Source organism: Choloepus didactylus, chromosome 10 (genome assembly GCF_015220235.1).
Source record: "Choloepus didactylus isolate mChoDid1 chromosome 10, mChoDid1.pri, whole genome shotgun sequence".
Taxonomy (NCBI): Eukaryota; Metazoa; Chordata; class Mammalia; order Pilosa; family Megalonychidae; genus Choloepus; species Choloepus didactylus.
In genome coordinates this window covers 22,768,347-22,783,749 of record NC_051316.1, presented here as the reverse complement: position 1 = coordinate 22,783,749, position 15,403 = coordinate 22,768,347, and the positions used below count along the sequence as shown (strand labels likewise).

The window sequence follows — 15,403 nt, the reverse complement described above, 5'->3', positions numbered from 1 at the left end:
CCAGATAAATGGAAAATGCTTTTTTTACCAAAGAAAATTTAAGAAAGAAAGACTTGGGGCAAATCGCTAGTGGACCCAGAGTTCTGGTTCTCAGTAGATTTATTATAACACAAAGTTTAGCTCACATATACAAACTCTCTTCCACCTGGAATTTCATAGTCACCTGTCCAATTTTTATTTTTTTTTCTTAGTCTGAGACTAATTCTATACAGTACACTGCACTGTAGCATGTTGTACATATATCTTCTTAAAATTTACTTTTATTAGAGAAGTTGTAGGTTTACAGGAAAATCATATTTAAAAAAAATACAGTGTTCCCATATTACCCCCCGCCCATTAGTAACACTGTGCATTGGTGTGATATCTTCATTAAAATTGATGAAAGAATATTATAATTGCAGTATTAACTATAGTATCTAGTTTGCATTACGGTGTCTTTCTTTTCCTTATGCCACCCTATTATTATTAACACCTTGCATTAGTGTGGTACATTTGTTATAATTCATGAAAGAAAATTTTTATAATTGTACTATTAACTATATTCCTTCCTTCATCCACTATAGGTTCACTGTGTTGTACAGTGCTGTTTTATCTTTTAATTTTTATTCTAGTAACTTATATGACCTAAGATTTCCCCTTTTAACCGCATTCACATTTATAATTCAATGCTGTTAGTTACACACAATATTGCGCTACATTACCACCATCCATTTCCAAAACTTTATAATCACCCCAAATAGAAATTCTGTACAAATTAAGCCTTAACTCCCCATTCTTTATCCCCAGTCCAGCCCCTGGTAACTTATATTCTAGATTCTAACTCTGTGAGTTTGCTTATTCTAATTATTTCATATCAGTGAGATCATTTCATTCAACATGATGTTTTCAAGGTTCATCCATGTTGTTGCATGTATTAGAACTTCATTCCCATTTAATGCTGAATAATATTTCATCGTATGTATATACCTCATTTTGTTTAGCCTTTCATCATTTGATGGACAATTGGGTTGCTTCAAGCTTTTGGCAATTGTGAATACTGCCACTATGAACATCACTTTGCAAATATCTTTAGTCCCTGTTGTGCATATATCTTGCATTTATTGCATTGGGTCTGAAATTGAGAATGGCTGGATGTCAAAATTTTTTTAAATTAACCTTTATGGCATCTTTGTGCTATTGAATAACATACTTTGTTCCATGACATTGGTAATGCAAAATTGTCTATTAAGTTATGTTAACAGTTCCTACATCCTCGTTGTGTGAAACATGAGCAGTCCAGCATGCCTGTGGTAACACTTTCTTGAAATGTTGCACTAAATACTTCATTTCTGGTTGGAGTGGCATACAGCAACAATTTGTTTTTTATCATTCTCAAAGACACTTAGACTAATGAAACTAACCTGCAATGAAATTTCTGGGTTCTTAGTATATTTATTTGTTCAGTTTTGTAGCTGGAAACATGAAGTACTTTATGATTAGATGTCTTCTTTTAAGTTTCATAACTTTTTCTTGAGCTCTGTTTTGTTCCTAACAAAGAGTTATTAAGTTCATTTTATTTATGAATAACCTTAGGAATAAATCTTTCAGAAACACCACTCGGTGAAAGGAAGATTAGCAGAATGTTGATATTCCTAGAATAGTCATTATTCAGAAATTTTTATGGAGCTAATATCCTTTGAATTCTTATCCTAATGTTCTTAATCATCTTAATTATTGCTGAAGTACAGTATAAACTATCCAATTTTTGGAGGGTTCTGTAATATATGAATTTAGGTTTTTAAATAAAAAAGATAAATGAAAGATTTCAATGTTCAAACTTTTAAAAAATGAGATTAGATTTTTAATTCCTAAATCTCTGTGAGATAATATGTAAGGATTTAATGAGCTTAAAAAAAAAAGTCTTAAATATGACAGAATCTGAGATAGGAAGATACAAGTCTTCAGCTATTAAAATAGAAATGTAAACACCATTTACTTTTTATAGAAAATTTCAGGGAAGAAACTAGAATACAGGCATTAAGAAGATACTGGATCTTCATTGCTTATGTTTTTGAAATTGTACTAGTGATTGACATTATAGGGTCTATGAGAGATTAATGAAAAACACAGGTGTCAATTCTGTACTTGGATTTGAAAAAAAAAAAAAACTTGGAATACTATAGAATGACCAAAGTCAAAGACAAAATATCAATGTAATGTGATCATCCTTTAATATTTAATATTTAAATTCTTAGAAAAACAAAATCAGAAATTTTACCCCACAAAATAGAAAATAATGCTGTAGAATCAGCATAAACAAGGTTGTTTTGTTTGTTTGAGGCAAAGAGTGAAATTTATTTGAAAACTAAAATTTCATAATATACAATTAAATTATTAATTGAAGGTATGGTTTCTTTGACCTTAAACCATTGTGAAATGAAGAATCTCTTTCATATTTGTATATTAAACAAAGTATTTATTTAGGTCAGGGGTAGACAAACTATGGCTAATGGCTTGGTTTTTTACAAGCCTGAACCAAGAATTTTTTTTTTTTTTAAAAGGTTGTAAAACTAAAACAAGTAGGTATGACAGAGACCATTTGTGACCATCAAAGCCTAAATTATTTGTTACCTGGCCCTTTGTAGAAAACATTTGCAGACCCCTCCCTGATCTAGATAAATGCCTTGTAATTTTATTTGACATTAATTTGAATTTCAAAAGAGTTGCTGTAAATGCAAAGGCATTTGGGAGGCGGGGCAAGATGGCAGACTGGTGAGCTGTAAGTTTTAGTTACTCCTCCAGGAAAGTAGGTAAAAAGCCAGGAACTGCATGGACTGGACACCACAGAGCAATCTGTCTTTGGGCATACTTCATACAACACTCATGAAAATGTCGAACTGCTGAGATCAGCGAAATCTGTAAGTTTTTGCGGCCAGGGGACCCGCGCCCCTCCCTGCCAGGCTCAGTCCCATGGGAGGAGGGGCTGCCAGCTCCGGGAAGGAGAAGGGAGAAGTGCAGTGGTAGCCCTTCTCGGAAACTCATTCTACTGATTCAAACTCCAACCATAGATAGACTGAGACCAGACACCAGAGAATCTGAGAGCAGCCAGCCCAGCAGAGAGGAGACAGGTATAGAAAAAAAAAAAATAACACGAAAAACTCCAAAATAAAAGCACAGGATTTTTGAAGTTCTGGTGAACACAGAAAGGGGAAGGGCGGAGCTCAGGCCTTGAGGCGCATATGCAAATCCCGAAGAAAAGCTGATCTCTCTGCCCTGTGGACCTTTCCTTAATGGCCCTGGTTGCTTTGTCTATTAGCATTTCAATAACCCATTAGATCTCTGAGGAGGGCCCTTTTTTTTTTTTTTTTTAATCCTTTTTTCTTTTTCTAAAACAATTACTCTAAGAAGCCCAATACAGAAAGCTTCAAAGAATTGCAATTTGGGCACGTCAAGTCAAGAGCAGAACTAAGAGAGCTCTGAGACAAAAGGCAATAATCCAGTGGCTGAGAAAATTCACTAAACACCACAACTTCCCAAGAAAAGGGGGGTGTCCACTCACAGCCACCATCCTGGTGGACAGGAAACACTCCTGCCCATCGCCAGCCCCATAGCCCAGAGCTGCCCCAGACAACCCAGTGTGACGGAAGTGCTTCAAATAACAGGCACACACCACAAAACTGGGCGTGGACATTAGCCTTCCCTGCAACCTCAGCTGATTGTCCCAGAGCTGGGAAGGTGGAGCAGTGTGAATTAACAAAGCCCCATTCAGCCATCATTTCAGCAGACTGGGAGCCTCCCTACACAGCCCAGCAGCCCAGAACTGCCCTGGGGGGACAGCACTCACCTGTGACATAGCACAGTCATCCCTCAACAGAGGACCCGGGGTGCACGGCCTGGAAGAGGGGCCCACTTGCAAGTCTCAGGAGCCATACGCCAATACCAAAGACTTGTGGGTCAGTGGCAGAGACAAACTGTGGAAGGACTGAACTGAAGGATTAGACTACTGCAGCAGCTTTAAAACTCTAGGATCATCAGGGAGATTTGATTGTTAGGGCCACCCCCCCTCCCCGACTGCCCAGAAACCCGCCCCACATACAGGGCAGGCAACACCAGCTACACACGCAAGCTTGGTACACCAATTGGGCCCCACAAGACTCACTCCCCCACTCACCAAAAAAAAGGCTAAGCAGGGGAGAGCTGGCTTGTGGAGAACAGGTGGCTCGTGGATGCCACCTGCTGGTTAGTTAGAGAAAGTGTACTCCACGAAGCTGTAGATCTGATAAATTAGAGATAAGGACTTCAATAGGTCTACAAACCCTAAAAGAACCCTATCAAGTTCAGCAAATGCCACGAGGCCAAAAACAACAGAAAATTATAAAGCATATGAAAAAACCAGACGATATGGATAACCCAAGCCCAAGCACCCAAATCAAAAGACCAGAAGAGACACAGCACCTAGACCAGCTACTCAAAGAACTAAAGATGAACAATGAGACCATAGTACGGGATATGAAGGAAATCAAGAAGACTCTAGAAGAGCATAAAGAAGACATTGCAAGACTAAATAAAAAAATGGATGATCTTATGGAAATTAAAGAAACTGTTGACCAAATTAAAAAGATTCTGGACACTCATAGTACAAGACTAGAGGAAGTTGAACAACGAATCAGTGACCTGGAAGATGACAGAATGGAAAATGAAAGCATAAAAGAAAGAATGGGGAAAAAAATTGAAAAAATCGAAATGGACCTCAGGGATATGGTAGATAATATGAAACGTCCAAATATAAGACTCATTGGTGTCCCAGAAGGGGAAGAAAAGGGTAAAGGTCTAGGAAGAGTATTCAAAGAAATTGTTGGGGAAAACTTCCCAAATCTTCAAAACAACATAAATACACAAATCATAAATGCTCAGCGAACTCCAAATAGAATAAATCCAAATAAACCCACTCCGAGACATATACTGATCACACTGTCAAACACAGAAGAGAAGGAGCAAGTTCTGAAAGCAGCAAGAGAAAAGCAATTCACCACATACAAAGGAAACAGCATAAGACTAAGTAGTGACTACTCAGCAGCCACCATGGAGGCAAGAAGGCAGTGGCACGATATATTTAAAATTCTGAGTGAGAAAAATTTCCAGCCAAGAATACTTTATCCAGCAAAGCTCTCCTTCAAATTTGAGGGAGAGCTTAAATTTTTCACAGACAAACAAATGCTGAGAAAATTTGCTAACAGGAGACCTGCCCTACTGGAGATACTAAAGGGAGCCCTACAGACAGAGAAACAAAGACAGGACAGAGAGACTTGGAGAAAGGTTCAGTACTAAAGAGATTCAGTATGGGTACAATAAAGGATATTAATAGAGAGAGGGAAAAATATGGCAAACATAAACCAAAGGATAAGATGGCTGATTCAAGAAATGCCTTCACGGTTTTAACATTGAATGTAAATGGATTAAACTCCCCAATTAAAAGATATAGATTCGCAGAACGGATCAGAAAAAATGAACCATCAATATGTTGCATACAAGAGACTCATCTTAGACACAGGGACACAAAGAAATTGAAAGTGAAAGGATGGAAAAAAATATTTCATGCAAGCCACAGCCAAAAGAAAGCAGGTGTAGCAATATTAATCTCAGATAAAATAGACTTCAAATGCAGGGATGTTTAGAGAGACAAAGAAGGCCACTACATACTAATAAAAGGGGCAATTCAGCAAGAAGAAATAACAATCGTAAATGTCTATGCACCCAATCAAGGTGCCACAAAATACATGAGAGAAACACTGGAAAAACTAAAGGAAGCAATTGACGTTTCCACAATAATTGTGGGAGATTTCAACACATCACTCTCTCCTATAGATAGATCAACCAGACAGAAGACCAATAAGGAAATTGAAAACCTAAACAATCTGATAAATTAATTAGATTTAACAGACATATACAGGACATTAGATCCCAAATCACCAGGATACACATACTTTTCTAGTGCTCATGGAACTTTCTCCAGAATAGATCATATGCTGGGACATAAAACAAGCCTCAATAAATTTAAAAAGATTGAAATTATTCAAAGCACATTCTCTGACCACAATGGAATACAATTAGAAGTCAATAACCATCAGAGACTTAGAAAATTCACAAATACCTGGAGGTTAAACAACACACTCCTAAACAATCAGTGGGTTAAAGAAGAAATAGCAAGAGAAATTGCTAAATATATAGAGACGAATGAAAATGAGAACACAACATACCAAAACCTATGGGATGCAGCAAAAGCAGTGCTAAGGGGGAAATTTATAGCACTAAACACATATATTAAAAAGGAAGAAAGAGCCAAAATCAAAGTACTAATGGATCAACTGAAGAAGCTAGAAAATGAACAGCAAACCAATCCTAAACCAAGTAGAAGAAAAGAAATAACAAGGATTAAAGCAGAAATAAATGACATAGAGAACAAAAAACAATAGAGAGGATAAATATCACCAAAAGTTGGTTCTTTGAGAAGATCAACAAGATTGACAAGCCCCTAGCTAGACTGACAAAATCAAAAAGAGAGAAGACCCATATAAACAAAATAATGAATGAAAAAGGTGACATAACTGCAGATCCTGAAGAAATTAAAAAAATTATAAGAGGATATTATGAACAATTGTATGGCAACAAACTGGATAATGTAGAAGAAATGGACAATTTCCTGGAAACATATGAACAACCTAGACTGACCAGAGAAGAAATAGAAGACCTCAACCAACCCATCACAAGCAAAGAGATCCAATCAGTCATCAAAAATCTTCCCACAAATAAATGCCCAGGGCCAGATGGCTTCACAGGGGAATTCTACCAAACTTTCCAGAAAGAACTGACACCAATCTTACTCAAACTCTTTCAAAACATTGAAAAAAATGGAACACTACCTAACTCATTTTATGAAGCTAACATCAATCTAATACCAAAACCAGGCAAAGATGCTACAAAAAAGGAAAACTACCTGCCAATCTCCCTAATGAATATAGATGCAAAAATCCTCAGCAAAATACTTGCAAATCGAATCCAAAGACACATTAAAAAAATCATACACCATGACCAAGTGGGGTTCATTCCAGGCATGCAAGGATGGTTCAACATAAGAAAAACAATCAATGTATTACAACACATTAACAAGTCAAAAGGGAAAAATCAATTGATCATCTCAATAGATGCTGAAAAAGCATTTGACAAAATCCAACATCCCTTTTTGATAAATACACTTCAAAAGATAGGAATTGAAGGAAACTTCCTCAACATGATAAAGAGCATATATGAAAAACCCACAGCCAGCATAGTACTCAATGGTGAGAGACTGAAAGCCTTCCCTCTAAGATCAGGAACAAGACAAGGATGCCCGCTGTCACCACTGTTATTCAACATTGTGCTGGAAGTGCTAGCCAGGGCAATCCGGCAAGACAAAGAAATAAAAGGCATCCAAATTGGAAAAGAAGAAGTAAAACTGTCATTGTTTGCAGATGATATGATCTTATATCTAGAAAATCCTGAGAAATCGACGATACAGCTACTAGAGCTAATAAACAAATTTAGCAAAGTAGCAGGATACAAGATTAATGCACATAAGTCAGTCATGTTTCTATATGCCAGAAATGAACAAACTGAAGAGACACTCAAGAAAAAGATACCATTTTCAATAGCAACTAAAAAAATCAAGTACCTAGGAATAAACTTAACCAAAGATGTAAAAGACCTATACAAAGAAAACTACATAACTCTACTAAAAGAAATAGAAGGGGACCTTAAAAGATGGAAAAATATTCCATGTTCATGGATAGGAAGGCTAAATGTCATTAAGATGTCAATTCTACCCAAACTCATCTACAGATTCAATGCAATCCCAATCAAAATTCCAACAACCTACTTTGCAGACTTGGAAAAGCTAGTTATCAAATTTATTTGGAAAGGGAAGATGCCTCGAATTGCTAAAGACACTCTAAAAAAGAAAAACGAAGTGGGAGGACTTACACTCCCTGTCTTTGAAGCTTATTATAAAGCCACAGTTGCCAAAACAGCATGGTACTGGCACAAAGATAGACATATAGATCAATGGAATCAAATTGAGAATTCAGAGATAGACCCTCAGATCTATGGCCAACTGATCTTTGATACGGCCCCCAAAGACACTGAACTGAGTCATAATGGTCTTTTCAACAAATGGGGCTGGGAGAGTTGGATATCCATATCCAAAAGAATGAAAGAGGACCCCTACCTCACCCCCTACACAAAAATTAACTCAAAATGGACCAAAGATCTCAATATAAAAGAAAGTACCATAAAACTCCTAGAAGATAATGTAGGAAAACATCTTCAAGACCTTGTATTAGGCGGCCACTTCCTAGACTTTACACCCAAAGCACAAGCAACAAAAGAGAAAATAGATAAATGGGAACTCCTCAAGCTTAGAAGTTTCTGCACCTCAAAGGAATTTCTCAAAAAGGTAAAGAGGCAGCCAACTCAATGGGAAAAAATTTTTGGAAACCATGTATCTGACAAAAGACTGATATCTTGCATATACAAAGAAATCCTACAACTCAATGACAATAGTACAGACAGCCCAATTATAAAATGGGCAAAAGATATGAAAAGACAGTTCTCTGAAGAGGAAATACAAATGGCCAAGAAACACATGAAAAAATGTTCAGCTTCACTAGCTATTAGAGAGATGCAAATTAAGACCACAATGAGATACCATCTAACACCGGTTAGAATGGCTGCCATTAAACAAACAGGAAACTACAAATGCTGGAGGGGATGTGGAGAAATTGGAACTCTTATTCATTGTTGGTGGGACTGTATAATGGTTCAGCCACTCTGGAAGTCAGGCTGGCAGTTCCTTAGAAAACTAGATATAGAGCTACCATTCGATCCAGCGATTGCACTTCTCGGTATATACCCGGAAGATCGGAAAGCAGTGACACGAACAGATATCTGCACACCAATGTTCATAGCAGCATTATTCACAGTTGCCAAGAGATGGAAACAACCCAAATGTCCTTCAACAGATGAGTGGATAGATAAAATGTGGTATATACACACGATGGAATACTACGCGGCAGTAAGAAGGAACGATCTGGTGAAACATATGACAACATGGATGAACCTTGAAGACATAATGCTGAGCGAAATAAGCCAGGCACAAAAAGAGAAATATTATATGCTACCACTAATGTGAACTCTGAAAAATGTAAAACAAATGGTTTATAATGTAGAATGTAGGGGAACTAGCAATAGAGAGCAATTAAGGAAGGGGGAACAATAATCCAAGAAGAACAGATAAGCTATTTAACGTTCTGGGGATGCCCAGAAATGACTATGGTCTGTTAATTTCTGATGGATATAGTAGGAACAAGTTCACAGAAATGTTGCTATATTATGTAACTTTCTTGGGGTAAAGTAGGAACATGTTGGAAGTTAAGCAGTTATCTTAGGGCAGTTGTCTTTTTCTTACTCCCTTGTTATGGTCTCTTTGAAATGTTCTTTTATTGTATGTTTGTTTTCTTTTTAACTTTTTTTTTCATACAGTTGATTTAAAAAAGAAGGGAAAGTTAAAAAAAAAAAAAAAAAAGAAAAACAAGGAAAATAAAAAAAGATGTAGTGCCCCCTTGAGGATCCTGTGGAGAATGCAGGGGTATTCGCCTACCCCACCTCCATGGTTGCTAACATGACCACAGACATAGGGGACTGGTGGTTTGATGGGTTGAGCCCTCTACCATAAGTTTTACCCTTGGGAAGACGGTTGCTGCAAAGGAGAGGCTAGGCCTCCCTATATTTGTGCCTAAGAGTCTCCTCCTGAATGCCTCTTTGTTGCTCAGATGTGGCCCTCTCTCTCTGGCTAAGCCAACTTGAAAGGTGACATCACTGCCCTCCCCCCTACGTGGGATCAGACACCCAGGGGAGTGAATCTCCCTGGCAACGTGGAGTATGACTCCCGGGGAGGAATGTAGACCCGGCATCGTGGGACGGAGAACATCTTCTTGACCAAAAGGGGGATGTGAAAGGAAATGAAATAAGCTTCAGTGGCAGAGAGATTCCAAAATGAGCCGAGAGATCACTCTGGTGGGCACTCTTACGCACACTTTGGACAACCCTTTTTAGGTTCTAAAGAATTGGGGTAGCTGGTGGTGGATACCTGAAACTATCAAACTACAACCCAGAACCCATGAATCTCGAAGACAGTTGTATAAAAATGTAGCTTATGAGGGGTGACAATGGGATTGGGAAAGCCATAAGGACCACACTCCACTTTGTCTAGTTTATGGATGGGTGGGTGGAGGGATGGGGGAGGGAAACAGACAGACGGGGTACCCAGTGTTCTTTTTTACTTCAGTTGCTCTTTTTCACTCTAATTATTATTCTTGTTATTTTTGTGTGTGTGCTAATGAAGGTGTCAGGGATTGATTTAGGTGATGAATGTACAACTATGTAATGGTACTGTAAACAATCGAAAGTACAATTTGTTTTGTATGACTGCGTGGTATGTGAATATATCTCAATAAAATGATGATTAAAAAAAATGCAAAGGCATGTAACAATTATTGTGCTCTCTTTCCTTAACTATAGAGTATGTTTTCATCTTTTTTCTTATTCCTTTGCAACACAAAATCAAAGTCTCATTATTTAAGTTCTATATTGTAGCTCAGTAAAGGAGCAAATTCATGTCACTAATTTCTTAGATGCTTCAACTGATGCGGGGGTACAAAAATTGTTTAATTTAAGGTCAAAATCATGGCCTTTCTCATACTTCTTAAAAAGCATTGCCCTTCTGAGAAGCCCAGGGAGAAAAGGGAAGCTATATCATACACATCATTATTTTTAATTTAGGTGAGGCTAGTTGATGACTGTGATGGAACTTTTAAAATTGAACTTAATATTGAAAATAATAAAATGTCAATTTCATTTCTTTTTATTCTTTGAACATAAAATTATGTTGTTTTTTATCATTATGTAATATGCCACAACAGTGTGATGGGTCCTAATAATTTTTGTGTTAGGATATTTACATTAGGTTATATATTAGATGAAAGACATATCTATACACATATATATTATATATATGTGTGTGTGTGTGTGTATATATATATATATTAGGTTACATATTTGCCTAAAGCCCTTAATAAAAAAATTTTTTTCTAGAAAGGAAAATCTAAGTTAAGTATAAAAATATGTTTGCAAATATTCCCGAATACACACACACCTCAACACATAAGAATAGCAACAGAGTAGATAGTTAACATAGCTTTTAGATAAATGCGAGCGCTCAACTACATTTTTTAAGTAGCATTTTTCAAACTTTGTAAATCCCACATATCCTAAACAAAATGTGACCTACGATTTCATTTTTTATTTTAATTTCACCTCCATTCTAAATTTATTTCACTTACATTACATGACTCCAAAACCTGTTGTTTCTTAGATGAGAGTTTTAACAAGAATTCAAACTTCCATTATACGCGTGGTTAAGTCCTGTTCTAGGATTTTACAATGTTAACATTTCCCCGTATTTATTTATTCTCAACTCCAGCTATTCCCTTTCACTTGATCAATTCTATCTTGTGTCTTTGTCACCTCCCCTTTGAGTGGTGTATCCGTCTCACGTGATGTGGAAATACATTCCCTTGGTATCCGTAAGCAGCGGGAGGTGGCAGTCTTTTATGCAATAAATGCTGTGCAATTTATTTTGTCATATTTGATGATTTTTCTCCTGCGTGTGTCTGTCTATATATGCAGGCTGTCCCGACAACAGCTCTGGCTCTGGACTCCACGGCCCACCTTGGGGATTTCAGGGCTGCCTGAGGCTCATCTCCATTGGCGACAGAGCGGTGGATCTCATCTCAGTCCAGCAGGGGGCGCTGGGGAGCTTCAGCGATCTGCAGATAGACGCCTGCGGCATCACGGACAGGTAAGGGCCACCCTGGGTCGTTTTGAAAAGCTTGTCTTAAAAAAATGTAAACAGCTGGAAAAAGTATTCTATCCTCATTCTATCTTTTTCCTTTTTTCTATTACCTCTTCCACAGGGAATGAGAGTCATATTTATACCAAGAATTAAGAAAACTGCAACTTTAGTTGAATGAACAGCTTATGTATCTTCCCAAGCTTTTCAGTTCATAGACAATAATGTCGATACGCTTTAATTATCAATGGATATAAATGTATTTAAAATGCCCATATCATTAGTTAGGACACCCTAAAATGAAAACTGCTCAAAACTGCATGTCAGTCAAAGATGCAAGAGATCAATTTCCAAGCCAGCTTTTCTAATCATGAGCCAGTTGGATGACATTTTCACAGGAAGCGAATTTGATGGGTTGGTGTTCTCTTAATTTGCACTACCAACCACCCAATATCACCTACAGGGAAATAAAAGGTAATCTCTCCTTCTACAAAAATTTGGATCACAGAAATTGAAGATAATGTGCATGATGATATAAACTCAATAAAAATATGGAGAGTGTCAGTTATCACCATACAGAGCAAGATAAAAGAATTCATTGAAAAAGATTAGACAAGAAAAATTATTTCTTTTAAATTGAATCTTATGATTTTGGGCTAAAAAGAATCAGTTGGCCATACCCAGAAAAACAGTATTGCTATATATGATATTTACTTAGTGCCTTCTTTTTGGTATTTATTTTCAATAAATATATGCTACAGATTATAAAATTTTAAAAAGATCTATCTACACATGGTAGACCTTTCAAAGCTTATTATTAGCAGAATAGGGTCTGTTAGTCAATATTATTTTAAACACTAATTGAAAAATTATCATCTCCAACTAACAGGTTTTAATTTACAAACCATATGTAGTATTTTATTAAAAAAACATAATTCCCACTAAATGAAAAATTCAGCCATATGAAATTGATTCATTTAATGCAGGATAATTTTTCCATATGTATATTTTATTGAGTTGTTAAAAAAATGATTAAAAGATAAGGGATGAATAAAGTAAGAAATTGTTCAATGACTCTCAACCTTGATTTTGGGATTAGAAATCCTGACACAGAGACTGCATTCACTAGTTCTTGCCACTCCAGCTCTGGAACCCTAAGCCTTAATGGTGGGGAGGGCAGTTAAAAAGAATTCCACTGCCTGGGCAGGGAGCAGCCCCCATTCAACTCTCAGTGGGTCAGGGGAGCTTTCAGGTCTACCCACATTGTGAGTGACAAGAGCTGTCAGCTCAGCTGTCATGTATGTTTGATGTTTTATGCTTGTAAGACATTATTTTGATATCCTGTCAATTACTCACAAAATATGATCAGTTTACTGTGTATCTGTTATGAGGGCATAGCCTAAAGCTATCTTTTTACAGTTTCCTCTTAATGATGTTGTTCTATCTTTTTAAATTGGCAAATCAGTCTTCTTGGATTATTATAGAAAACTATGTGACAAAATTTACCATTAGCCATTTTAAAGTGTACAATTAAAGGGGCATTTCTGTTGTACAACCATCACTGCTATCTAGTTCCAGATGTTTTCATCACATCAAAAGGAAGCCTTGTACCCATTAATCAGTTACTCCTCATTCCCCATTCCTCCTAGCCAGCCCCTGGCAGATTAATATCTGTTTCCTGACTCTACGAATTTGACCGTCCTGCACGTTTCTTTAAAATGGAGTCATGCAATGTGTGGCTTTTTGTGTCTGGCTTTTTTCACTTAGCATAATGTTTTTAAAATTCATTCATGTTGTAGCATGTATCAGTACTTTGTTCTTTTTCATGGCTGAATAATATTCCATTGTATGGCTATACCATGTTGTGTGATCCATTCATCTGTTGATAGACAACTTGAGTTGCTTCCACCTTTTGAATAATGCTGCTATGAACATCCTCGTGGAAATATGTGTTTGAGCCCCTGCTTTCAATTCTTTGGGGTATATACCTATAACTGGGATTGCTGGGTCATTCAGTAATCCTGTATCTTCTGAGGAATTTCCAAAGTGTTTTCCGCAGTGGCTGCACCATTCTACATTTCCACCAACAATGTATGAGTGTTCTATTTTTCCACATCCTCTCCAACACTTGTTATTTTCCATTTTTTAAACAGCAATAATAACATTCTAGTGGTATGTCATTGTGGTTTTGATTTGCGTTTTCCTGGTGGCTAATGTTGTTGAGTATCTTTTCATGTACTCATTGGCCACTTGTTTATCTTCTTTGGAGACAATGTCTATTCAAGCCCTCTAAAAATTTTTTGATTAGGTTGTTTTACTTTTTGTTGTTGAGTTGTAGAGTGTCTTTATATGTTCTGCATATTAAACCCATATATCAGATTTATGTTTTCTGTTATTGTTTCCTAGCTGCTAAAACAAGTACCATAAAATCGATTTGCTAAAATAATGGGAATTTACTAGCTCACAGTTTTCAGACTAAGAGAAGTCCAAAATCAAGGCTTCATTAAGGCCTCAGCAAGGATGTGCTTTTTCCCCAGAGACTATATCATTCTGGGGCTGGCTGCAAGCAATCCTTGGTCCTTAGTTTTCCATCACATGGCTGTGCACACAGTGGCATTTTTTCCTTTTTCTTCTGGGTTTCGTGGACTTCCAGCTTCTGACTGGTCCCCATGACTTCTCTTTCCATGTCCAATTTCCTTTGCTTATAAGGACTTCAACCATATTTGATTAAGGCCCACCCTCATTCAGTTTGGACACACCTTAATTACTGACATCTTCAAAGGTCCTGTTTGCTATTTTCTTCCTTCATCTGACTTTGGGTTAAGTTTGATTTTTCTAGTTCCTCCAAGGATGAGGTTAGGTCTCTTATTTGAGGTCTTTCTTCTTTTTAATGTAAGCATTTAGAGCTGTAAATTTTCCTCTCAGTACTGCCTTTGATGCATCTCATAAGTTTTTGTATGATGTGTTTTCATTTTCATTCACCACAGGATATTTCCTAATTACCATTGTGATTTCTTCTTTGACACATTTGTTGTTTAAGTGTGTTGATTCATTTCCACATATTTGTGAGTTTTCCAGAACTCCCTTTGTTATTGATTTCTAGGTTCATTCCATTGTTGAACAGAGAAGATACAATGTATGGTATTAATAATTTTAAATTTATCATGACTTGTTTTGTAACCTAACTTATGATCTATCCTGAAAATGACTCACATGCACTAGGGAAGAAAGTGTACTCTGCTGTGTTGGATAGCATATTCTGTATATGTCTGTTAGTTCTAGTTGATTTATAGTGTTATTATTGTTCTCCTCTGCCTTATTGATCTTCTGTTTAGATATTTCAGCCATCACTGAATGTGGTGTATTAAAGTCTCATACTATTAATGTAGAACCATTTATTCTCCCTTCAAATTTGTCATTGTTTCTTTATATAGTTTAGGGCTCTGCTTTTAGGTGTATGTTCTAGTTTACTAATGCTGCCAG

The 15,403-nt window shown here is 36.8% G+C and overlaps 1 protein-coding gene across 1 annotated transcript in view; it reads left to right on the top strand.

The window, feature by feature from the left end:
* The window catches only part of LOC119505499 (contactin-associated protein-like 3), a 249,225-nt gene that overhangs the window by 171,685 nt on the left and 62,137 nt on the right, over positions 1-15,403 (top strand). Inside the window, exon 10 of the mRNA XM_037798314.1 lies at positions 11,758-11,929. Within this exon, the coding sequence (XP_037654242.1) occupies positions 11,758-11,929 (172 nt within the window). The remainder of the gene's footprint in view (positions 1-11,757; positions 11,930-15,403) is intronic.